Genomic DNA, 27,550 nt, shown 5'->3' with positions numbered 1-27,550 from the left:
GAACATCTGATGTTTGGTTTTCCATTCCTGAGTTACTTCATTTAGAATAGTGATCTCGGCCAGGCGTGGTGGCTCACGCATCCCAGCACTTTGGGAGGCCAAGGCAAGTGGATCACCTGAGGTCAGGAGTTCGAGACCAGCCTAGCCAACTTGGTGAAACACTGTTTCTACTAAAAATACAAAAATTAGCTGGGCATGGTGGTGGGCACCTGTAATCCCAGCTACTTGGGAGGCTGAGGGAGGAGAATCGCTTGAACCCAGAAGGCAGAGGTTGCAGCGAGCCAAGATCGTGCCACTGCACTCTAGCCTGGGCAACAGAGCAAGACTCCATCTCAAAAACAAAACAAAAAAAAACTCCATCCAGGTGGCTGTGAATGCCATTATTTTGTTCCTTTTTATAGTTGAATAGTATTTCATGGTGTATATATACCACATTTTCTTTATCCACTCGTTGGTCAATGGGCATTTAGGATGGTTCCATAATTTTACAATTGCGAATTATGCTGCTATAAACAAGTGTGTGCATGTGTCTTTTTCATATAATGACTTCTATTCCTGTGGGTAGATACCCAGTAGCGGGATTGCCGAATCAAATGGTAGTTCTACTTTTAGTTCTTTAAGGAATCTCCATACTGTTTTCCATAGTGGTTTTACTAGTTTATATTTTCACCAGTACTGTAAAAGTGTTCCCTTTTCACCACATCCATGCCAACGTCTAATATTTTTTAATTTTTAAATTATAGCCATTCTTGCAGGAGTAAGGTGGTATCTCATTGTGGTTTTGATTTGCATTTCTCTAATAATTAGTGCTGTTGAGCATTTTCGCATATGTTTGTTGGCCATTTGTATATCTTCTTTTGAGAATTGTCTATTCGTGTCCTTCCACTTTTTGATGGGATTATTTGTTTTTGTTTTGTTTTGTTTTGTTTTTTCTTGCTGATTTGTTTGAGTTCCTTGTAGATTCTGGATATTAGTCCTTTGTCGGATGCATAGTTTGCGAATATTTTCTCCCACTCTGTGGGCTGTCTTTTTACTCTGCTGATTATTTCTTTTGCTGTGCTCCTGTTCTTTGCCCACTTTTAAAAGGAGAAAGGTCAAATCCCACTGCAATAAAATTTTGTGCTTTAGCAGAAAACACTTAAAATCTCCATTTGAGAACCTAGAAATAAAGCCAAATACTTGCAGCCCACTGATCTTCAATAAAGCAAACAAAAGCATAAAGTAGGGAAAGGACACCCTGTTCAATAAATGGTGCTGTGTAAACTGGCAAGCCACATGTGGAGGAATGAAACTGGATCCTCATCTCTCACCTTATACAAAAATCAACTCACATGGATCAAAGACTTAAATCTCAGACCTGAAACCATAGAAATTCTAGAGGATAACATGGAAGAAACTCTTCTAGACATTGGCTTAGGCAAAGAATTCATGACTAAGAACCCCCAAGCAAATACAACAGAAACATAAATAAATAATTGGGACCTAATTAAACTAAAACCCTTCTGCACAGCAAAAGAAATAATCAGCAGAGTAAACAGACAACCCACAGAGTGGGAGAAAATATTCACAAACTATGCATTCAACAAAGACTAATATCCAGAATCTACAAGGAACTCAAATCAACAAGGAAAAAAAAATCCCATCAAACAGTGGGTGGTAAAGGACATGAACAGACAATTCTCAAAAGAAGATATACAAACGGCCAATAAATATATGAAAAAATATGCAACAACACTAATTATCGGGGAAATGCAAACCCAAACCACAATGAGATATCACCTTACTCCTGCAAGAATGGACTTAATTTAAAAATGGAAAAATAATAGATATTGGCATGAATGTGGTAAAAAGAGAACACTTTTACACTGCTGGTGGAAATATACATTAGTTCAACCATTATGGAAAACAGAATGGAGATTCCTTAAAGAACTAGAAGTAGAACTACCATTCAATCCAGCCATCTCACTACTGGGTATCTACCCGGAGGAAAAGAAGTTAGTATGTGAAAAAGACACATGCACACACCTTTATAGCAGCACAATTCGCAATTGCAAAAACATGGAACCATTCTAAATGCCCATCGACCAACTAGTGGATAAAGAAAAGCTGGTATACATACACCATGGAACACTACTCAGCCATCAAACAGAATGAAATAATGGCCTTTGCAACAACTTGGATGGAGCTGGAGGCCATTATTCTAACTGAAGTAATTCAGGAATGGAAAACCAACTATCTCATGTTCTCACTTATAAATGGGCTAAGCTATGAGGATGCAGAAGCATAAAAATGATATAATGGACTTTGGGGACTTGTGGACGGGGGAATGGGTGGGAGGAGGGTGAGGGATAAAAGACTACATATTGGGTGCACCAAAACCTCAGAAATCACCACTAAAGAACTTATCCACGTAACCAAAAACCACCTGTACCCCCAAAAACTATTGAAATAAAATAATAATAATAAAGTTCTATTCAATATTTTTAAGGGAAATACTCATTCCTAAAGTATTTAAAAATTCCTCCAGGGCTTGGTATAAACAAAATTTGAACTGGGCTTTTTGTCTAGGAAGAAAATGGGCATATGTCTCATTCTCCACAAACAATGAAATCTGTTTTTGCACTATCAGTAATTTATTATTTCCCCAGGAATCCTATTAATCTAAATTGCAGATAACACCGAATAAATACTTTAGATCTGCCTATGAACTGTGCATTTATAATTGCATTTACATGTGGGTTTGGAAATCACCCTATAGATAACTGAAAATTGACTGTTTTAGAAAAGAAATGTAGATAGATTATATAAATTTTTTACATGGACTATGGACTCGCTTTTGTTGATCCTTCCCTGTGAACTGTTTTAAGTTCAAATGTATGTGTGGATTAAAATTTTCAGCACATAGATCAAGAAGCTCACCATTAATACAGCCTTGTTCATCACACTCAGTTTTTTGGAATCAAAAAATTGAAAATGTATGTTCTTAATTAGCCAGGTGTGGTGGCATGTGCCTGTGCCTGTAGTCCCAGCTACTTGGGAGGCTGAGATGGGAGGGTCGCTTGAGCCTAGGAGGTGGGGGTTGCAGTGAGCCAAGATGATGCCACTGTACTCCAGCCTGGGCGACAGAGCAAGACCCTATCTCAAAAAAGAAAAGAAAAAGAAAAAGAACATGTATGCTTTTAATTGAAGATGCTAGAAAGCTGTCTTCTGCATGAACTTATTAGATAAACATCCACTTACAGTCCTTCAGAGTAAAGTAACCAAATTTGGCAACTGCACTTCAAAAGAACCAAGATGGCTCAGTGCAGTGGCTCACGCCTGTAATCCCAGCACTTTGGGAGGTCCAGGTGGGCTGATCATCTGAGGTCAGGAGTTTGAGACCAGCCTGGCCAATGTGGTGAGAAACCCCGTCTCCACTAAAAAAAGAAAAAAAAAATTAGCCAGGCGTAGTTGCGCATGCCTATAGTCCCAGCTACTTGGGAGGCTGAGGCAGGAGAATCACTTGAACCCAGGAGGTAGAGGTTGCAGTGAGTTGAGATTGTGCCACTGCACTCCAGCCTGGGTGACAGAGCAAGACTCTTACCTCAAAAAATAAATAAATAAATAAAAATAAGAAAGAATCAAGATGGTGCTGTTCTTCCTCCCCTCATGTAATGTAAGACAAGACAATTAGAACTCATTTTTCTCCTTTACGACATTTATGGAAAACAGTGGTATGAGGATTGTTAGTAATTTAAAAAACGTAGAGTAACTTAAACGTGCTAATATAACGTCTTGTAAGAGATTTGGCTTTAGAGGAAGTTCAAATATTATTATATGCCTGAAAGAAGCCGTTATTTAGGCTGTGAGGTAACAATTCTCATTCTATGTAGCTAAATTCAGAGCTCTCTTTGGTGCCTGAAAATGTCTGCCTGAAACCACCCACTCCTCAAAATGTAGTGCATACATTTTATTTTGGGAAGGTGTTCATGGTGATAGGTTAGCAACTGACTGGCTGCTTAGCTTCATCAATGGTGTACACACACTGGGAAAGCTGCATTCTACCCTTTGTTTCCATTGAAAAACATGCCATTGGAACCCCCACCCTTCCCCCCACCACCAGCTCCAGTAAAACTGCATTGCCTCATGGCCGAAACCTCCCAGGCATCAGCAATTCCTTTAAGGAAGGAGGATGAATAAGAGGATAGAGGATCCTGGAAATCTCAATCTAAAAATTTTAAAACGAGCCACCACTGAAGTCAAGTAAGATGACACAGTCCCTGGTTGACAACCCATAAAACTTTAATGATTCTCTCTACTCTTTGTGTTCTGAGCCAACATATGCACTCAAAAAAATCCGTTATATGTATTGATCTCTTTGATTCAGTTAAAAGTATATATTTTTGGATGATTTTCAAAGGATCATCGTTTGCCAAAATCCCCAACATGTCGATTAATATCAACAAAGAAATAAAAGAGTCTTTTTACTTTAACTACTAGACGGCCATCCTACTCTTTTCTCTGTTGTGGGACTGAGGAGTAAGACAGAATTTAGGGCGGTCAGAGAGGATAAATCTCAATCAGGAGTCCTCTAGAACACTCCTCTTCCTTGTTCTTTTCCTTTATATGCTCTTCTTCTACCTCCTTCTTGTCAAACAAATGAGACGTTTAACATCATATGAATATTTAGATGACTCATTCCTCCAGTGCTCCATCCCTTCCTTCCTTTTGAATTTGCAATCTTTCCTGCTTCTGCAGTTCAAAAATTGCCAAGTGTGAATCAGTGGATGTTGTGAAACATGAAAAAACAACAACAACAACAACAAAAAACTTCTTCCTAAATTCATATTAGCATAAAAATACAATGGCCACAATATTTTTTCAGGGAGGTCAGCTCTCATTTTTTATCATAGCTCTATGTAGGTTAAATTGTGTGGGTGCATTTTAACTACTATGGGATCAAAAAGTCTCAGGACAGCCTGCTGAATTACGCCTAAGAGAAGCTTAGGCTGTTTGCAGTCATCGATGGAATGCTGAAGTCAAAACATTGAAATGATCTTTTCCTTAAATATAAGGAAGCTGTTCATGAGTATTAAAAAAAGATGCCTTTTTAAAGGGAAAACAACAGCAACAACAACAACAACAACAACAACAACAAAGAACTCACCAGAAACACATTTTAGAATTATATGTACTATTTGATCTCAACTATTAATATTTTCTAAAGTAGATAAAATACTGCAAGAAATATAACCAAAAGTTGATAGACATTTCCTCTTGGGACTGGGATTTTGGACAATGTTTTTCTTCTTTATATCTTTGTTACTTTTCTGATGTTTAACAATTACCATATTTTAAACAGCAATAACTTCCCAAATTACTGTCCCTTCCTAAGGAATGGAGAGGCTTGGGGTGGGGTTGGGATGTCATACGTTTGTTTCTTGGTATATTGGGTCTCAAATAATTTTTTCTTTTTGACAATTTAACGTGCAACACGATGTGGAAGGTAGACCTGGCCTCTTACAATTAGACCTAATCCTGCATCTGAGAATTAAAGAGAATAGCATAATCCATTTTTGGTGTGGAAGGGGATGAGTTAAGGGAGGAACCCCTGTGTAGCAGAACAGGGAGGGGTTTTGTGGCAATTATTCCAGGTTCTACGGATGCAAATGATGGCTCTCTTATTATGTGATTATATTAATTTATATGGAATTTTATAAAACATGAAATGGCAAAGAAAATGTCCCAGCCCCAAATTATGCCATTTGGTCACACAGAACCTATGAAGTTAATAGGAATGGCAATGTCATTACTCTAAAAAAAGTACACAGAACAAGGAGGTGGGAGACGGGGCACTAGTTCTAATGATGTCGTGAGCTACAACTGCTGAAATGTGTGTGCCTTTTTTTCAGCCAGGCTGGATTTCTGCCACTAACTCCCAGGAATGGCAGCAAGCAAGCCATGCACGTGCTAGAAGTTCAACAAAGACTCAGATTAATAAATACTCCACATTTGCTTTTCTTCTATCATTTTTATCAAAGGAACTGTTTAGTTATGAACCCTCACCAATATTGTATTTTGTGCTTGGATCCTTTAATATTGTGGGGGTGTTAAGAACATGCTGCAAGAACCCCTATTTTGAAGTCAGACCCAGTTAGAATCCTGATTCCACCACTTAATAGACATGTGTGATCTTGATGGGTTGTTTAATCTCTCTGCATCTCAGGTTTGTACGGACACTGTTTGCCATTGGTCTTGGCTTCAACTCTCACAAACTGTATGACCTTTCTAGACCTCAGTTTTCCCATCTGTAACATGAGGATAACAAAAGTGCCTATTTCATTTGCTTGTTTGAAGATTGATTGAGGCATTCCATGTAGTGTTTAGCCTGCTGACTGGCTGGTTACATGATTTGGATGTTTGTCCCCTTAAAATCTAATGTTGAAATGTCATCCTCAGTGTTGCAGGTAGGACCTGGTGTGAGGTGTTTGGATCATGGGGGTGGATGCCTCATGAATGGCTTGGTGCTGTCCTCAGAATAGTGAGTGAGTTCTCTCTAAGTTCACACAAGATCTGGTTGTTTTAAATAGTCTGAAATCTACCCCCTTGCCCTCTCTTGCTCCTTCTCTTGCCTTTTGATGTGCCTGCTCCCCTTTCACCTTCCACCATAATTGTAAGTTTCCTGAGGCCCTCACAGAAGCAGATGCCAGTGGCATGCTTGTACAGCCTGCAGAACTGTGAGCCAAAATAAACCTCTTTTCTTTATAAATTACCTATCCTCAGGTATTTCTTTATAGCAGTGCAAAAATGGCTTAATACAGCTGGACACAGAGCAAGTGCTTAATTAAAGTTAGTTATTAGTTGTGTCATTATCAGTAGATACAAGATAAACAGATAAACATCATGTTCTGTGGAGTGGTGCATCCAAAACAAATGTTAGGAATTTTTCAGCAATATCCAGTGAGAGCCAATGAATGGTTATTTCTGCAAGTGAATTGTCTAAGCATGTTTACTAAGATGACGTTTTTCCATCTAATCTATGTCTGATATCTGGTATGTTTGTTTGGTTATTGTATGGGTGACATGTATAAGTGATAGGTACTGATCTTTCTGTGTAGAAAGTTTTTCCCCTCTCATTCTAATTGCTACACAAATTTAACAGGAAGTTCAAAACTCGTACCGCTGGAATCTTTTCTTGCAGGTTTTGCTTTTCTTATTTCCTGGCCTTTAGCCATACATCTATTTATAGTTTGCTTTCACTTAATCCCTCCTTTTCTCTTGGGCAGGGCCTTGTATATATGTGTTGATTATAAGCAGAGGGGACTTTACCATAAATTTAGTGAAACTCAAGTTTTAGGGCCTGTCACTTGCATGGGCCACAGGCCCCTTCCAAGATCTTCACTTAATTCTGTATTAGATGTTATAATTTTGTATTTAAAAAAAAAAAACAAACCAGGGTCCCTCAAGTGAAGCTTGAGGCCCCATAAAATCTGGATCTGCCCCAATTATAACTTACAGCTTTTTTTTCAGGTTAAAGACTTGACACATTCAACTTAAAATTGTCTAAAGTGAATGTTACTGTGGGAGCATTCCGAGACTAAGGATATTTTTGTTTTCCTGTTCTGCGTGAGGTCCTGATTACATCTTGCTCTGCTTCTTCAAGAAAAATAATCTATGCCTTCATTAAAGTCCTTTGGCTGGTCAAAATAATGTCAGTATCTGGCTTCTTAAGTATATCCCAGAATTTCAAATGAATAGATAAAGAGGACACCTAACTTTGGGAACGTGCTGCCTCAAACTAAATTCCTTTCTATTTTTTAGTGTAAAGGAAGTGACCAGGTATGATTTTGCAGCCCAGTTTTGCTAAGCACTGTAGATTTCCAGAGTAAGAGAGCAGGGATAGTGCAGTGTGGTGATCATGAGGACTGTTGCAGGAGAACTGCCGTGATCCTGGAGCAAAGGAGGAGGAGGCAAGAGGGAAGGATGTAGGGAATCTAGCCAAAGAATAGAGATCCCAGAATTCGAAAGCTGCTTACCAATTTGGCAGTGCCAAATATGAACAGTAGATGTTTAGGTGGGAGCTTTACCTTTCTAAAGACACAGATTATCGGCCTATTGCACATCCACTAACCACTTCTTTACAAAAGCTTTGAACTCCCAATAATGTTTCCAATGTGGATATCACCCAATAAGTAGCTGAGAATACTAGACTATGTTGAATGTATTTCAGATTAGGTTGAGTTGCATGTGAAAAAAGTAACAGTGGTTTAAAAATAGAAACTTTTTTTTTTCCTGCGAGACACAGTGGCTCATACCTGTAATTGCAGCATTTTGAGAGGTTGAGATGGGAGGATCGCTTGATGCCAGGAGTTCAAGACCAGCTTGGGTAATATAAGACCCCATCTCTACAAAAATTTCTGTAAAAGAGCCTGGTGTGGTGGTATGCACCTATAGCCCCAGCTACTCAAGAGGCTGAGGTGGCAGGATTGCTTGAGCTCAGGAGTTTAAGATTGCAGTGAGTTGTGACTGTACCACCACACTCCAGCCTGGGTGGCAGAGCAAGACCCTGAGAAGAAGAAGAAGGAGAAGGAGAAGGAGGAGGAGGAGGAGGAAGGGGAGGAGGAGGAGGAAGAGGAGGAGGAGGAGGAAGAGGAGGAGGAAGGGGAGGGGGAAGGGAAGGGGAAGGGGGCAGGGGAATAAAAAAAATTTTCTTCCTCCTCTTACATAAAAGAAGTCTGGAGGGAGGTAGTACAAATCTTGTGTGGAGACTCCACAGTCATCAAGAACCCAAGCTCCATCCAGCTATCCCCACCTCCTCCCCTAGCATGTAATCCTTCTTCCTATGGTTCAGTATTGCTGCTGGAGCTCCAGCCATTACATCCTCACTGCAGTTGAAATGATGGAGGAAGCCCTAAGTATAGCCTTTTCCTTTAAGGAACCTTTCTGGAAATCTCACATGACACTTTTACTTATATCTTATTGCTCAGATTTTAGTTACATGGCCACACAGTCATAAAGAGACTGAAAATACAGTCTTGTTTGGGCAGTATTGAGGTCAGCTAGAAGTCAGGGTTTTGTTGAGGAAGAAGGAAGAATGGATGCATGGGCAAGCAACAGTCCTGCCATGCTATATTTGCCTTTAAACTACAGTATATATTGCTATTTTCTTTATTTTATAAAATGCTTTCTTCAGTACATTTCATAGGATCTGAATTTGTATTAATGTGCAAACTGGTATTGATCAGAAGTAAATTTAGAAAACATCAGATTGTGCCTTTCTGGGCACTCCTGGTGTAGAGAGATTCTTGGCATAGAGGGATATTAACTTTCAAAAGATATTGGGAGAAAAGAGGGACTGTGCTTCTTTCTAAAATATTGTGGCTGTCTTTAAGTTTACCTAGCTAGCCCTCAACTTCTAAGGAGGATGAAGACTTAGAGTTGTAGACTTGCCTCAAAGCCGTGGTTTGTGTGTGTGTGTGTATGTGTGTGTGTGTGTGTGTGTTGTGTGTGTGTGTGTAAATGCAGCTAAGACTCAGAGCAGAGGAATGATGTTTGGGATGTGGAATCCCCTGTCACTAATTAATTACTTTGTGATCTTAAGTATATCATTCGGTTTTATGTGTTAAATAAGGAGTTGGATCAGATTTTCACAAAGTCCCTACTGGCTGTAATCTTCCATAACCCAGAACCTGTGAGGTCCATTTAACCATCCACCTATCCACCCATCCACCTATCTACCTCTCCATCTGGTCTGTTTGTCATACATCCATTCACCCACCCAGCTACCCATCCATCTATCAAATATTTTTGAGCACCTGCCAAGTGCCTATAGTGTGCTAGAGGCTAGGTATTAAAAAATAAATAATTATCAGGCATATAGTCCAGTATAAGGCATAAGGAATATACACCTCTTTTGCCTCTTGTCAGATGAAAATGCAGTTGAAGAAACTTTTCAATTTCATCTGCTAGTGTACTGTATATAGATGGCTTTTGGCTATCATGTTTGAGATACTTCTGTATATTTCCTGTACCAAATTTTAATTTTGCCTCTGAGCCACTTCCCAAAATATAGCTACTGTTATTCACAGAAGGCACATTTTGATAGTAACTTAAATCAGACTATCTTAATATTTTTTGGATTATGGAGAGTGGGTGAAAATAACAACAGCTAACACTGATGGCGCTCTTACTCTGTGTTAGGTTCTGTGCATGGTGCTTCACATGCATTTCTTGTTTAGCCTCAACACAGCCCAATGATATGGATGATATGGGTCCTATTGCTTTCCTCTGAATCACCGAGGGGCTAAACAACCTGCCTGAGAGTCAAGGTCCCCAACCACGACATTGTTCTTAGGAAAGTGCTTATGTGCACAGACATACATTTTTGCACACAGTTCCAGAGACTATAAGCCTCGCTGAAACCTTGGCATGTGTTTAGGAAATTCCAACCTTGTTATATCATAATTAAGAAAGCAGCTGGTTAGAAAACTATCCTATACCTTCCAAGGCCAAAGATTACCAGCATGTGGATATCTTCTGCATCTGAGTGTGGGCTGAGGCTGAGAGTGTTGTGCACACATACCATGAAAAGCTCACCTGGTGTTATCAGCCAAGGCCAGTGATTCTCAAAGTGTGGTCGTTGTACCAGCAGCATCACCAGCAGCTGGGCTCTTATTAGAAACACAAGTACTTAGGCTCCACTTCAGATCTACTGAGTGAGAAGCTCTGTTTTTATGAGCCCTCTTGGTGACACTGCTGTGTGTGATCCTCTGAGTGGCACAGTCCAGTAGGACTTTGTGTGGTAATGTAGATGTCCTGTGTCTGCACCGTCCAGTATGGTAGCCACTAGCCATATGTGGCTATTGAGCACTTGAAATGTGGCAGAGAAACTGTAATTTTAATGAATTAATTAAAATTAAAGTGGCCACATGTGGCAAGCCTCTACTGTTCAGGATAGCAGCTCAGTGGTTTTCCTAAACATTCCAGTGCCTTACATCTGAACAGTTCACTTCCTTGTACACACCCACAACAAAATAAAAAACTGAATGCCATTTGGATAATTACATATTGATATTATCCATTTCCTTATTTCAGTGTTGATCTCATTTAACTAGAAAATATATTTGAGATGGGAGCCTTATAGTTTAATGCTAATGAAATATTCCATAAGATAAAACCAATTTGTATCTATTTCCAAGTCCTATCAGAATTTATGTTAAGTCATCCTTTCTCAGATTATTGCCCCTGCTTTAGATCATGGTGATAAGAGTTTTAGAAAAATCCAGCAATGCAAATTTCTTGATGCAATGCAGCCTGTACTTGAAGGGCAGTTGTGGTGCCCTGTATACTGTCAGAGGGGGAGATGACCAGCAGAAATTCCTGGTGTTCCACAAAAAGGAAGTGACATGAATAGAGAAATGGGCAGAAAGGTTTTAGTGGCATTTTGAGGAATAGCAAAGAATTACATTTGGCTAGGTGTCGTGTGCATAAAGAGTTGAAAATCAAGACCCTAACACAAAGTTTGTGCCCCATGGAACAATGGAATTGATAACTGCTATTATTCGTAACTGCCAACCCTCGACCTCTCTTGTCTTCTCTCTTTCCATCAGTGAGGTCTGAAGCAAGGTGATCACAGAGGTGGAGGATGGGAGGCCAGGGGGAGGGTGTTACGGAGGCAGAATAGGTGGGACTTGTTATCTGATAGGATATTGCACCTGCTGTGAGCCAGGACCTCTGATAGGAACTTGATACCTAAAGAGAAGTTAGATTCCTGCCCTGAAGGAACTTACAACCCAGGTAAGGGAATCAAAAGATCAACACAAGAGTGACCATGCTACCTACTTCACTAGAACTCTGCGTGGGGTTCGGAAATGGAGGACATCAAGGTGGCTCTGACAGGTCTAATGTGAGTTGTTGTGTTGGGGTTAACTGCAGCACTGGGACTCATATGTTGTATGACTGGAGAGGGAAAGTTGAGACTTGGAGGTTGATTAATTAAAGGTGATACTAAAGTCTGAGGCGAGGCTAGACTCAGTGGTAAAAATAATTTCCTGTATATATTTTTTCAAAGCTGTATTCCTCAGTCGTGTGTGTGTGTGTTTTGTGTGTGTATGCACATGTGTGTACACACACATCCCAAGACTTCTTAATGTTGTCTCACCTCCTCTCATTTCTGGCTTCTAACACTTGACCCCACTCACTGCTGATCCTTTCATTATTTTTATCCCTAGTTTCTTCTCACTTATATTTTAGTATATGCTTAAAACACAAGCAAAAACTAAATACCAAATGCGTTTCTTCTGTGTCCCTCTAAATTAATGCTTGCTTTTTGCATTGGGGCCGTGTTTTTTTGTTTGTTTGTTTTTTCTTAAGTCACATTACTGGCTCCAGAATGCTCTGAGGTTGACCCAGTTCCACCATCTAAGGGCAAAGATTCTCCTACTGAACCCCAAGAGCATGTCTTCCTGAAGATTTTATTTGGATGTTTACTTGGGTTATTTGTTTATACATCTACTCATTTAAGAATCATTTATAGATGTCTGAGTTTTATGTCCCATATCCTCCCAAAAATACTTTGAAACACTTACAGATAAATTAACCAGGTGATGTAACTTTAAGGCATTGGGTTCTGATCTTAAGGTGAGAAATTTGTTTTCAGCTTCCCAGGGAAGTAGGGTACAAATGAAAACAGAAGAGCAGCTGCCGGGAGCTGTCCGTGGTTCTGCCGTTGACCTTCTGCCTGACTCTGCCCTCTGCCAGGTCGCTTGCTACCGCCTCAGTCCTGCCTACGTTTGTGCTGCTTGGTTCCTGCTTGGTTCTTTACTGTTGCATAGGAATCATCCTGCTGACTTCTGACATCTTGGCTGGTCACCAGCTCACCCATCATCTGTCCCTGACTTGGGTTTCTGGGGCTGCGTATTCTATCACCTCACCCAGCTCAGGAGATTCTTGCTCAGCAGCCTCAGGTTGGATTATTTCATCAAGCTCCATATCTGGCCAGAAAAAAAGAGTCTTTGCTTGTAAATGTTTTCCTCATTTCCTTTTTAATTCATTTGAAGAGTGTTGTTCCCTGCAGAGGTCATTTTTATAAGCTAATTACTACATAAAGTTATTTTATTTTATTATCAGTTCAGAATTGGTCCTACATTAGCTTAGAGTGACCCTTCATATTTCTTGTAATCTGTAGGGCAAACTTCATCTCTTTTTTTCCTAGTGATAGCAGAAATCTTGTACTATTATATTTCTGCCCGTTGACAGTGATAATTGAAACTGATTTAGTGTGTTTAAAGTCTAAGACTCTCAAAGAGACTTTTAATCCTCTTGTTCACATTCACAATAGATTAATTTGTTCTACTTTTCTGCAACAACAAGACCCTCTTTCTAATGCATTTAGCTTCTAGTTTTGCAGGTACAGATATGTCTTCCTTTAAGTAAACTTGATATATAAAAGCCTAGATATATTTTATCATTAAGTAACAACTTTTCACCATTAAACGAAAAAGCAAGAAGTTGTATTGATGTAATTATTTTAAAATTGTGATTGAATATTGGCCCAAAATGTAATGAATATGGAGAATGAATGTTGATTTGTTTGGGTGGTAGGGAATTGATGATAATCCAATTATTTATTTATTTTATGTATTTATTTTATTTCTTTTTGAGATAGTCTTGCTCTGCTACCCAGGCTGGAGTGTGGTGGCATGATCTCGGCTCCCTGCAGCCTCCGCCTTCTGAGTTCAAGTGATTTTCCTGCCTCAGCCTCCCAAGTAGCCGGGATTGCAGGTGCATGCCACCAGGCCTGGATCATTTTTGTGTTTTTAGTAGAGACAGGATTTTGCCATGTTGCCCAGGCTGGTCTCGAACTCCTGGCCTCAACTGATCCACCCACCTCAGCCTCCCAAAGTGCTGGGATTATAGGTGTGAGCCATCATGCCTGGCTGATAATTCAATTTAAAAAATATTCATAAATAACTAGATGATGTGGCTAAATAAATAACTGAACTCATTTACAACACTTCTTTTCAGAATTCTGTTTTACAAAATGAGAAATTTCATAAAAGGCATCAGTAAGTGCCTTAGAGTATATGATTGTGGCCCCAAAGCATGGAGGCAAGCAGCTGAATTTGCAGGTCAGTTAGAGCCTGAGTGTAAAGCCCCTCATTCTGGTTAGGGGATTGATAAACTGCATGGTTCATATTGACATTTTATTGGTGTTACTTGTGTAGCTTTGGCTCTTAGGGGGCTCAGTTGTTTTTATAATCGATAGTAATTGCCAGTTTTAAACTCTAATATGCATTTTCCAGGTAGGAAAAAGCGTATATCCTTTTAAATATTTAATATAAAACAATAAGTTGAAGCATTTTTTATCAAAATATTTAAAATGAAACATTATGTAAAGACAGTTTAACATGTATTTAGTTAAAACGGATTTGTTCTCTCTTCCTTTAAATAGCATGCAGGTTTTTGTCTACTCGAGGGAATTGTTCAGACATGGAGGCGGAGGTGGGTTTAGGAATGCCCTCGCGTGTCATGTGGCTTCAGGATGAGAAAAGCAGCTGGGTGCTGACTGGGCTGGTGGCAGCAGAGGAGGCTTTTATGGTTTGTCTGCACTGGGCTCCCAGCTTAGCACAACCTGCCTTGTCCTCAATGCCTCAAGAGCCAGGGACAGGACGGTGTTAGGACAATTAAAAATTGTAAACCATAACCATTTTTTGAACCTGCTATCCTGCTTTCGGGGATTTATGCTAAGAAAATAACAGAACACACACACAAACTTGGTTGCCCAGTTTGTTGATCACATCAGTTTGTAACATCATCCATTTGGGAAAATATCTAAATGGCCACCAGAAAGAGGACAGATTAAATAAATTAGATAATTACAAAAGCTGTTAAGAATAAGTTATTGACAGAGGCTTTCATATTTTTTTTAAGCAAGAGAGCTCTTTTCCCAAATGAAAATTTGTGAGGGATTCCAAATATGTCAAGGAGATCAAAGGGGAGCTGCTCTTGAATTAAGATCTGGAGCTTCACCCACTTGCCATCTTCCTCATCCCTCCTGGGGACCCGCAGTCACCTCCTTCAGATTCTGAAAGCTCTGAGGGCCTCTGTTTGAGAGAAAATTTTAGAGGAAAATTTATTGACATGGAAATATATTCATGGTCTGTTATGTTAAAAAGCAGATTTCAAAACATAGGATAATTTCAATTTTGTAGAAACTATGTGTTCCAGTTATGCTCATACGTGTTAGAATTTGTCTTTTGTGTGTGTGTGTGTGTGTGTTTACAGCAAAGAAAAATGTTTGGGAGTTCAGAAGTAAACTGTTTTAGAATTCTAGATTATCGGTATTTTACTTCTTTTTTCTTTTTTCTTATCTATGATTTTAATTTTTAAATAATGACCATGTATGCTTTTATAAGAAAATATTTTTTGGTTAAATGCATATTAATTTCTAGAATGCACAGCTTTGGAGTATATAGTACTTGACACAATACAAGTAACTTTCACCTTTTTTAAGAAAGATGTTCATAAACAGCACTTAGTCTCTGTTCTAGTTATCTATTGCTTCATAATGAATTCGCCCCCAAGCTTAGCTTTTTAACCCAACCATTGATCCTTTGATGCTCTCTCGTAGTTTATGTGGGGCAGAGTTTTGGGAAGGGCTTTGCTGGGTGCTTCGGGCTCAGGGTCTCTCATGCAGTTGAAGCCAGATGAAGGCTTGGAGCAGCTGGGGGTTGGCCAGGCATCTCTCTCTCTCTTCCTATTGACTCAGGACCTCTTTATGGGTCTCTCTGCAAAGGCTAGTTTGGATTTTCTCATAGCAGTACAGCCTCAGGGCAGTCAGACACCTTTCCTGATGGCCAAAGTTTTCAAGAATGAATATACCCTTGAGCAAGGTAGAAGCTGCATTACCCTTTACCACCTAGGCTTGAACGCCACTTAGAATCACTTCTACCAGACTGTGTTAGTCAGTCAGTCATTCATAGCTCATCACAATTCTGGAGGATGGGCTACATAATTGGTGGGGCCCAGTGCAAAATAAAAATGAGGGGTCTTTTGTTCAAAACCAGTTAAGAACTTCAAGACAGTGACAGCAGAGTGTTAAATCAAGAACTAAACCTTTCTAGGCTTGGGGCCCTGTGTGACTACATAGGTTGATCCCATGTCTCAGTGGTGGGGGTGTCAAGGCCACATGTAGAAAAGCATGTTAGATGGGAGATAATGGTGTTACATCTTCGGAAAATAATATCTACTACATTCTCTGTGACTCATCTCCAATTAATTTGGTGGCTCACACTTTTACTATCTAAAACCACAGTTAGCCATTAACTGTAGAGGAGACACTACAGGCTGCCATAATAGTAAAAAGGATGTATTCTAAAAACCCTTATGGAGATGATGGTTGCCTCTAAATAGCAAAAATACCTGGTTTAGATTTGTTATGGGTTGAAGAAATTCACAGATTAAAGCCCTAACTCCCAGTGTGACTGTATTTAGAGATAGGGGCTTTAAGGAGGTGATTAAGGTTAAATGAGGTCATAAGGGTGGGACTCTAATCCAACAGGACTAGTGTCCTTGTAAGAAAAGGTGGAGATACCAGGAGTGTGTGCAGAAAGGCCATGAGAGGACACAGGGACAAGGCAGCCATCTGTAAGCCAAGTGGGGAGGACTCAGGAGAAACCAAACCCGCTGACACCTTGATCTTGGGTTTCCAGCCTCCAAAGCTGGGTAAAATAAATTTCTGTTGTTTAAACCACCCGATCTGCTCTGGTTTAAATGTTTTTATCTCCTCTAAAATTCATGTTGAAACTGAATCCCAATGCAGCAGTTTTTTGTTTTGTTTTGTTTTTTAAGGCGGAGTTTTGCTTTGTCTCCCAGGCTGGGGTATAGTGGCACCCTTTCGGCTCACTGCAACCTCTGCTTCCCGGGTCCAAGCAATTCTTCTGGCTTAGCCTCCTGAGTAGCTGGGATTACAGGAGTGCAGCACCACACCGGCTAATTTTTGTATTTTCAGTAGAGACGGGATTTCCCCATGTTGACTAGGCTGGTCTCGGACTCCTGGCCTCAAATAATCTGGCTGCCTTGGCCTCCCAAAATGCTGGGATTACAGGCATGAGCCACTGCTCAGCTGTATGCAGCAGTATTAAGAGGTGTGGCCTTAGCCAGGCACGGTGGCTCACGCCTGTAATCCCAGCACTTTGGGAGGCCGAGGAGGGCGGATCACAAGTTCAGGAGATCGAGACCACGGTGAAACCTCGTCTCTACTAAAAAATACAAAAAATTAGCCGGGCGCTGTGGCGGGCGCCTGTAGTCCCAGCTACTCGGGAGGCTGAGGCAGGAGAATGGCGTGAACCCGGGAGGCGGAGCTTGCAGTGAGCCAAGATCGCGCCACTGCACTCCAGCCTGGGCGACAGAGCGAGACTCCCTCTCAACAAAAAAAAAAAAAAAAAAAAGAGGTGTGGCCTTTAGGATGTGTTTGAGTCAGGAGGGCTCTAGCCACGTGAATGGGATTAGGTGCCCTTATAAAAGGGCTTGATGGAGGGAATTTGCCTCTTTACTCCCCTTCCATCCTTTCTGCCATGTGAGAATACATAGGTGATGCCATCTCTGAAGAACAGGTTCTCACCAGACACCAAACCTGCCAACCTTGAACTTGGACTTCCCAGCTTCAGAACTGTATAATATAAAGTTTTGTTCTTTATAGATTACTTAGTCTAAGGTATTTTGTTAGAGTGGTACAAACATACTAAGACACAGACCTAGCAGACTAATACAATATCTAAGACTTACAAATATTTACTTTAGTTGTCCTATTTATTATTTTCTTTATTAGTCATCTTAATCCATTGAATATCCCAGGTTCTCTGTCAACTGTCAAGTAAAACCAAATCTAATAACAGATGCCAGTTTTATTAATATTCCATCTTTAAAAGCATTCTCATGAATAAAGGCTTTATTATTCATTTTTTCTGGAGTATTATTTGTGTCCAGTAAAGGTTCCTGTCCACTGTACTACTGTAGTTGATTTATGGATTTATATAAAGTAATATTGCTTTTAATAACTAGGGTCAATTGTTTGCTAATTTAGCCATGAATAACTTCTCTTCCCCTTTCTGTGTATGCCACTCCTCCCTTCAAGGGCTGGAATCTATTTCACCTCCCCTTGAATGCAGGCTGGGCTTGCAATTTGCCTTGACCAATGGAATGCAGTGGAAGTGATGTTTGTGACTCCCAGAGCTAGGCTTTACTTAAAAGGTGTTGCAGCTTCCATTTCTACCCTCTTGCAGGCCAGCAAACATGTCATAGAATCTGCGTGTTTTGCTTGAGAGCCCCCTTAAAGGGGAACAGGCTCAGATTAGAAACTGTAGATGTGAGGATGTTGAGTAGTCTGAATGAGTTCCCATACAGGGAATAGCAGAGGGCCAAAGACAAACCGCCCCTACTAGGCCTGATTGTGTGGCTGAGAAGGAACCAAGGAATGAAGTAGAGGAGTTTCATGATGGTGGTTTCAACTGACTTTGGAAACTTGTTGACCTGCCCTGGGTTTGGCACTTGGCGAGGTCAGAGCTGTCAGTGTTGGCTGATATAAGGACTTATCCATTAGAATGATAACCATAATTGTGTTAGATGGTTGCTGGCCCTTGGATCTCCGGAGTAGGGCACTTTTTTCTAACCATTGGCCCTGGGAATTGGCTCCTAAACACATTGCAGAAGCCCTATTGCAAAAGCTACCCTGAACACTGTGAAGGGTTGAATTTTATCTCCCCCAAATTAATATGTTGAAATTCTAAACCTTAGTACCTCGGAATATGACCTTATTTGGAAATAGTGTCATTCCAGATGTAATTAGTTAAAGTGAGGTCATACTGCAGGAGGGTGGTCCCTATTGCAATCTGACTGATGTCCTTATAGAAAGAGGAAATTTGGACAGACGGAGAGAATACCATGTGAAGATGAAGGCAGAGATCAGGTGATGCAGGAGCCGCGGAATGCTGAAGATTGCTAGCAAGCCACGGGAAGCCAGGCAAGCGGCATAGGCACATTCTCTCTCATGGCTCTCAGAGGGACACTTGATCTTGGAATTCCAGTCTTCACAACTGTGAGACAATACACTTCTGTTATTTAAACCCCCCAATCCATGGTCTTTTGTTACGGCAGCCCTTGGAAATGGATACAAGCACCCATGCCTCTTCCTCTCCTTTCCTCGAATCTCTGCAGTTCTAGGTGGATGATCACAGGGATAAACTTGTGCCTATCATGAGGAAGCTGCCAGGTGCCATCAGGTTTAATCTAGTTAAAAATGAAAATTCTCATTTCTTCAAAAGATTTGTGAAAGTCAATTGATTGGATATTGCAGGTACAAGGAAAAGGAGAGAATTTTTGATAGGAGGACCCCTTTAATACACTGGAAATAATACCAAATACGTTGTTTCATCTACTTTCTTTGAGACCTTTCTACCCAAGAATGTCACTTATTCCAGAGTTTTCTGGGTGTTAACCTTAAGTTGTTTTTCTCCACAAACCTGATTTATCCTAACTGTATTAGTATTGGCGCTTGATTATTCCCATCTAATCATTTGTATGATTTTTAGTGGCATAATTGTTGAAAGCTGATATTAGAATCTTCAAAGTGGCATATCCTATTCAGCAGTGTTTAGTGCTTTATAATAACAATAATATTGGATGCATTATGCAGTAATAATGGAAATCACATTTGCGAAATCATTGCAGTAATGGGACGTTTTAAAATGCAAGAAATAGAAAAAGCACACTGGAAGAGCAGAGCATGTTTTATTCACAGCCTTTTGGCTGCCTGTACTCTCAGGTCAGAAGGCAGAGAAGAGCTTATGTGCTCCCCAGGGGGCACCACCCTGGGCTGCATGATTTAGGCGGCTTTTCAGTCACTGGAATCAAAAGAGGGTGGGAGCATTGTTGTGTTTGAAAATACTTTTTGCTCTTTAGAATAGATTAGCATTTTATAAATGAAAATTGGATTTTCAAAGAAAGGCTCTGCTGCGATTTAGCCTAATGATTTGGTTCCCTTTGATTTGCTCATAACTTCTGATTGATAGTTTATTTTTAAGATGTTTGGAATAAATATACAAAATATATTCCTTATACATCACTAATAGAGTTTTTAGGTCAATTTAAAGCTGATGAACTTTACTCTGTCCCTTTAATACTTCGATGTATTCCTCACATTCAACATATGCAAACTCACAGAAAACCATGGTGAACATGACTCTGTAAGGAACCTAAGACATTTTTGGCTATGTGAATTGATAGAACAAATGCTGGTTTTAGGTTCTGGATATTTTCTATACCAATTAGACACTTTTATGAAGTTTTGATTAAATATTTCCTTTGGCAGCTTAATTCCCCTTATTCCAGGATTATTCTGTTTAAAATTTGCCAAGATTAAACAAAGCCATGGACATGCCAGGGCAGCAGAGTTGGGAAAAATGAGTGAAATAATTTATTTATTAATAGTGTTTTATTTTTATTTATTTATTTTTATTTTTTATTTTTTTTGTAGAGATGAGGTCTCACTATGTTGTCCACGGTTGTCTTGAACTCCTGGGCTCAAGTGATCCACCTGCTGGGATTACAGGCATGAGCCACTGCACCCAGCTAAATTTCACTGTGTCTGATTCACAATAATTATTTTAGCCTGTTGTGTATTCACATGCAACCTGTCTTTGCTCAGTTCCTCTCATGAAGAAAGGTTTTGTTTTGTTTTAACTTTTTCTCTTTGAGTTTGGAACTATTGAACAGACAAGCTGGTTTACAGACACCCAGTCTTTCCTAAGGCACTCAGTATTCTTGGGGTATTACCATCACTTTTTCCTTGGTGGACCGGGAGGTACAATCCAAGGCAAGAATGTGAAACCGTGTCTCACAGAGTCTCAGGCATCAGGACAAAGCCCATTTTCTTGTAGCTGTTATATGTAAATTCTGTGTACCTTCTCTTCCATTCAACTCTGAAATCACCCAAGGAATGTGTGTTAGGCTGCTGTTGTGTTGCTATAAAGAAATATCTGAAGCTGGGTAATTTATAAAGCAAAGAGGCTTACTTGGCTTATGGTTCTGCAGGCTGTACAGGAAGCATGGTGCCGGTACCAGCTCCTGGTGAGGCCTCAGGGAGCTTACAGTCATGGTGGGAGGTGAGGAGGCTCCAGCCTGTCAGATGGCAAGAGAGGGAACAAGAGAGAGGGGGGCAGAGGTGCCACACTCTTTCTAAACAGCCAGATATTACGTGAACTCAGAGCTAGAACTCACTCACTATCTCGAGGACAGCACCAAACCATTCTTGAGGGATCCACCCCTATGACCCAAACACCTCCCACCATACCCCACTTCTACCATTGGGAATCATATTTCAAGATGATATTTGGACAGGACAAACATCCAAACTATGTCAGAATGTTTCTGTGACACAAGGAGCCTCACATTTGAGCCTCATATGAGAAACTTATCAAACAGACATGCAATGAGAAGGGAAATAATGGGTAGCATACATCTTGGTGTTTATCTGTTTTTCTAAACAAGCAAAGTTATTTTCACTTTCATGGGGCAGGATATTCATGACTTCAGTCAGCAGCTTCCTGAAGGGCTGCTTAAGGTTCTGCTGTCCCCTCGTGGGGCTACAGCCTTTGCAGTGATTTCCTCCAGCCTCATTATTCCAGTTTATGTCTGAATGCTGTCAGCTTTCCTCCATGTGGTAAAATTATCCCCCTTGAAAAGTGCTCTGCAAATGTAAACTGGCAATATTGATAATAATACTTTATTCACTGACCTATATTCGCTCTCTAGATAGCACCTTATTTTCCAGACTCCAAACCTCTTTGGGACTCTGAGTTACCCATTTTTCCTCTTGGGTGTATTGGAAGAGGCAATGTTATGTAGGGGTTACGAACACAGGCTCTGTAGACAGACTCTGTTCAGAGTTCACCACTGCCTCTCTAGCCATGTGACTGGGGATGGGTTCCTCACTGAGTCTGGTTTCCTAAACTTTAGGGATACTCACAGAATCACCCGTACAGTGTTGTTGAGACGATTAAATGGATATTGCAAGGGGAAACCCTTAGCATGGTGTCAGGTACATATAATTACTTGGTAAAGATGAACTTTCACTGTGTTTAGGGTTCTGGTGTTCTAACGGATTTTTTGCATGGGCAGTGAAGAGGAGCGGATTCTCATGACTTGATTAATTGCAAAATATTGATCTTCCCATCCTCTTCTTCCTTTATTCTGTCTCACTTGAATGTGAACTTGTGTTCATTAAATAAGCAGAGGATGGTGTTGCTGCTTTTTTTTTTTTTTTTTTTTTTTTTTTAGAATGCTATACTGGTATGTACATTGTAAAGAAATCATAGAATAATAATTTTTTTTATAGTCCAATATTCAGATACTCAATAACTTTTTCCTTGGTGTCCAGTCTTGATGAAGTTGGAGTTGGGGGAATGAGGCTTGCAAGATAGTCCCTGCAGGCAGTGGCCCTCTGTCACTTCCTTTCTGTAGACACCTTCTGTCAGGACTTGGCTGAGTTTCCTGGGGTGGCAGATAGTTTGTGGGGTGCACAGAGGTCTGTGATACCCTCGCTCTACCTTCTCCTTCTCAGATATCCATTCCCACTGGGCAAAAAGCAAGACAGTCTGTTGTGATTTTTGCCTGGCATTTCATCATTTGTGTATTAACATATGTTAACATAACAGGCTCACGCCTGTAGTCCCAGCTACTCAGGAGGTGGATGCAGGAGGATTGCTTGAACCCAGGAGTTTTATACCAGCCTAGGCAACATATTGAGACCCCCATCTCTTAAAAACAAGAACAAAAAACCAAAACATTTAGTATGGAATGGGGTTAGAAATTCATGTCATAAATGGCCACTTGAAAACCACCCTCAGCTCTAAAATTTTAAAAATTCTGCTTCCTTCAGAGATAGTTATAATGTGAAACTCCCGATATCAAGATGGCTTTACTAAATCTGCTGATCTCATTTCATTGCTTTGTTATAGATTGACGTTCTCAAGGCAGATCTGGAAAGTGCAGAATGGAAAGTTTTGGAAAATCTTATTCTGGAAGATGTTCTTGAGCGGATTGGACAGCTCATCTTTGAGATCCATCTCCACTGGCCTGGGTTTGAGGTCAGTGGCAGTGACAGCAGCGTCGTGAGGTTCTGGTACAGCCTTCTCAAAGAGTTAGAACAAAAGGATTTCAGGCTTTTTCACAGTTATAAAGATTTATCTAAACCTCAGCTATTCTTGAAGAAAGACATTTTCAATGCAAGTAGCTGTTACACTCTGAGTTGGGTGAATACAAGATGGAAATAGGATGCAGGATGTCCTCAAGAGCACAAGAAAATATTTGAAGAATGGAGCATGTCCGCGATTCTAATCATGAGTTTACTCATCCAGTCTCCCGCTAGCCTGTGCCCTGCTTGAGGCAGGGAGTGTGTTATTGCCTTTGCAGTGCATGCAGCCTGGTGCTTGGCATGTGATAGGGGCACAGTTAATACTTGTTAAAGGGAGGAACACAGTCACCCCTATTTGCCCAGACGCTTCTTTCACCGTAACCTGGAAGATTATCCCCCATTCATCTCAGTTTTCCCTAAAATTCTCTGTGTATCTGTAATCTATGAATTCACCAACATTGAAATGAAATTATATACATTTCCTTTTTTACTAGGTTGGTGAGATTTTTAAGTTCTTCGCCTACTGTTTAAAATAGGGTTTTAAATTTGAATTTGACTCTGCTTTTTCAAGATTTTTCTTATTTACCTTGTCAGTGATATTCTTTACAACATTGTTGATTTCAGTCATTCCTTCTCAGCCTTTGCTGAGGCTGTGCTGTGGCTTTATAAGCAGCAATACTTCTGATTTCTGGGAATTCAGATGCACCAAATTCTGTCACTGAGTTAAAGAGACTAGACTATCAAGAGTTTCAACTCGAAGGTGTAAATTCCAGTTCGAGGCCGAGTCTGAAGGCAGGAGACCCATGTCCCAGCTTGAAGACAGCCAGACAGAATGAATTCTTCCTTACTCTGCCTTAGGTTCTATTTAGGCCTTCAGGTGGTCGAATGAGGTCCACTCACACTGAGGTGAAGAATCTGCTTTATTCAGTCTACTGATTTAAATATTAATCTCATCTAGAAATATCCTCATAGATACACCTAGAATAATGTTTAACTAAAGATCTGGACGCCCTTTAGTCAAGATGACACATAAAATTAACCATTGTAGGTAGGTAGGTAGATGGATAGATAGATAGTTAGATATATAGATAGGTTTTCCTACTGGCATGTTTCACCATTTTCTTGTTTCCATCTGGCTCCTTCAGTCTGTGCTCTCCTCGCTGAAGTAAGTCCTTTAATGCTTACTTCATTATGAGTCCATGAGTGATATGGTTTGGCTATGTCCCCAACCAAATCTCATCTTGAATTGTAGTGCCCATAATCCCCACATGTTGTGGGAAGGACCTGGTGAGAGGTAGTAGAATCATGGGGGTGGTTTCCCCCATGCTATTCTCATGATACTAAGTTCTCATGAGATCTGATGGTTTTATAAGGGGCATCCCCCTTCACTTGGCTCTCATTCTTCTCCTTCCTGCTGCCATGTGAAGAAGGATGTGTTTGCTTCCCCTTCCACCATGACTGTTTCCTGAGGCCTCCCCAGCCATGCTAAACTGTGAGTCAATTAAATTTCTTTCCTTTATAAATTACTCAGTCTCAGGTATATCTTCATAGCAGTGTGAGAATGGACTAATACAATGGGTATTACACTTTTTAGATTTTACATATTTGAAAAAGCACTTGCTTTTCATACCTGAATAAAGTTTATTTGTGCACAGGAAAAAAAAAGAGCTTCAACTCAAGATGCTTTTTATACTCAACCTTAATTCCCCTTCACTTCCTATTAAACTAAGCACAGAGCAGGATCTGGGTATCTTTGCTCTTGCCTCTTCTGCCTTCAAACATGATTTTTCCACCCACAGACTTGCCTATGCTGTCAAATCATTTTTTAAAAATACGTTATGTCTAATAATGTTAAGTGCATTTTTCTTTACTCCCAGTTGGCATCACTTACACGACTGTGGCCTGAGGACCATCGTCTCATTTTCCTAGGATAGTTAGACAGTTTTTCAATAGCACCAATCCTTTCTATATTAAAAATTAAATGGAAAGTTTAGGTTATCAGTGCTTCAAATGCTCTCTCTCATTACTACTTACAGGATTAAACACGTGCATAATTTTCCAAAATCCTATTTCAAATAAATAGCATAAAAAACAAATTATTACTTTATTGTCAATTAAATATATTTTTTGGCATTTTTATATCCTGAGTATAAAACTGTATGTACATTGTTCAAGAATTGGGGGGAGGGAGTAAAATACTGATTATTACTAGACTTTACCCCTTTTCCCAATTTTGTGCCTCCTTCTACCCCCAGACATTCCCCAGGTTGGCTCTTCGTTTCTTGAAGTGGTTTGAAAATGCCATTCCTCAAGTGAGAAATCAAACCATATTAGACTAGGATGACCTCACTAGCTTGAGTTGAAGGAGAACAGGACTTTCTGAGTTAGTTGTGATAATTAAAAAATACATATACACATGAGCTTTTTATTTTAAAACTCATAGTCCACTAATAAAAGTTGTTGAGCTGAGAGGACCAGCTTGAGTAAGTGTGATCTGAAAAGGCAGTTTAGTCGTTTCAATGTACAGAGGTATTTCAGATGTGCGGAAGGGTCCACGCACACTCTAAATTGGTTTATACTGCTAGTTTATATGGTGTCATCTCCAAAGCAAGGCTTTAGGCCAGTTCTGTTTGGATTATATAACAGATTTATTTTCATAAAATTTTTATATACTGAAATATATAAACATTTTTATACATTAAAATGTGGAAAGTATATTCATCTTAAATGTCCAGTCTGATCAGCTTTTAGATATGTAACACACCCATATTAAGATTTTTAATTCGTGGAATTGGAGATTTAGGGCATTACTGAAAGCCCCTTTGTCTACGGCAAGTTAACTATTTACTTCAGGTTGGTGGTGTCGAGCATTGACTTCATCATGCTATATGTATCTGAAGCAAGAATGAATGTACTGTTAAAAAAGAATAAATCATGAACATACCCAGCCACATTCACTGACCAAGCAGCCTGTTTAATAGTTATTCATACTTATTTTATGCTTATTTCTAAAATGGTCCTTCATTCCCTTCATGGATAGTTTGAAATTTGTGATGAGTACTCTGATGGTTGTTAAGGTGTCCCTGACTCTAGAGTTTATTATGTTTATCATGTAGGCCAGGGTTTCTTAACCTCAGCACTATTGCCATTTGGGCTGGATAATTCTTTACTGGGGGAAGGGCTGTTCTGTGCATTGTAGGATATGTCCCCAAGGGGGCAAGATCACCCACTGTGGAGAACTACTGGTGCAGGCCATGAGAAGGGGACCAGGCTACTGTAGCACTGTTTGCTTGTGAACAGGCAAACACAAGATCCTCTTATGAGGAACAGGCAAAACCATAATCATCACCACCACAACCACCACAAGAGCAACACAAACAACACACAACAAACAAACAAACAAAATCAAGTTACTCTTTCCTGAGAGCTTACTGCCCGCCAGACCATGTGCATAGCTTATTCCTGATTCTCCCAACAAGGAAGTTTATTTTTTTCCAATATTATGGGTAAAGAAATTCGGAGAGAGGCCGGGCGCAGTGGTTCACGCCTGTAATCCCAGCACTTTGGGAGGCCGAGGCGGACGGATCACGAGGTCAGGAGATCGAGACCATCCTGGCTAACACATTGAAACCCCGTCTCTACTAAAAATACAAAAACTTAGTGGGCGTGGTGGCGTGTGCCTGTTGTCTCAGCTACTCGGGAGGCTGAGGCAGGAGAATTGCTTAAACCTGGGAGGTGGAGGTTGCAGTGAGTCAAGATCACGCCACTGCACTCCAGCCTGGGGGACACAGAGAGACTCCATGTTAAAAAAAAAAAAAAAAAAAGAAGAAGAAGAAGAAGAAAGAAACTCTGAGAGGTTAAATGGCTTACTCAGATTACTCAGGTTGTAGATGGAGGAACAGTCATTTACATTTGGGTCTGTCAGATCCCCAAAAGCCCATGTTTGGTCCCATCCACAATGCAGTTTCCAAAGCCTGTACCAAACATAAGATGCTGTGTCCAAAGGACACATTTTTGCCTCCCTGTTAGTAAAAGCGGAGTGGGGGGAAACTACAAATAAAAAAGGCCTGCAAGTTTGAGTCAGAATTATTTTGTAGCATGCAGGGTTGCTGAACTTAAATCATCTACTTGATTAAAGTGTGCCTGCCAAATGGAAGCTTACTGAAGAAATATGGAGACCCAACAACTTCTCTGTCAATATATTTCGGTTGCCAGAAAAGCTCTTGCAGGCCTGGAAATGACTCTTCTTCTGGCTTGTCCCAATGCTTGTCACTTTCCTCCTGGGTTTTAGAAATGGCAGTCACTTGGAGTTGCTTAAGCAAAGTAATTCTCCTTTGCTTAAAACTAGTCTTTGACTTGCAGATAAATGAGCTAAGATGT

The 27,550-nt window shown here is 40.2% G+C and overlaps 1 protein-coding gene across 3 annotated transcripts in view; it reads left to right on the top strand.

The window, feature by feature from the left end:
* Nucleotides 1-25,309, top strand: part of METTL24 (methyltransferase like 24) — a 111,234-nt gene extending 85,925 nt beyond the window's left edge. For all 3 annotated transcript variants that reach the window (XM_025383588.1, XM_025383590.1, XM_025383589.1), the window contains one exon: nucleotides 22,995-25,309. In XM_025383588.1, the coding sequence (XP_025239373.1) occupies nucleotides 22,995-23,309 (315 nt within the window). In that variant the 3' untranslated portion in view covers nucleotides 23,310-25,309. The remainder of the gene's footprint in view (nucleotides 1-22,994) is intronic.
* Nucleotides 25,310-27,550: the final 2,241 nt, after the last annotated feature.

This window comes from Theropithecus gelada, chromosome 4, assembly GCF_003255815.1.
Source record: "Theropithecus gelada isolate Dixy chromosome 4, Tgel_1.0, whole genome shotgun sequence".
NCBI classification, from domain to species: domain Eukaryota; kingdom Metazoa; phylum Chordata; class Mammalia; order Primates; family Cercopithecidae; genus Theropithecus; species Theropithecus gelada.
This window is presented reverse-complemented; position numbering and strand designations above follow the sequence as displayed.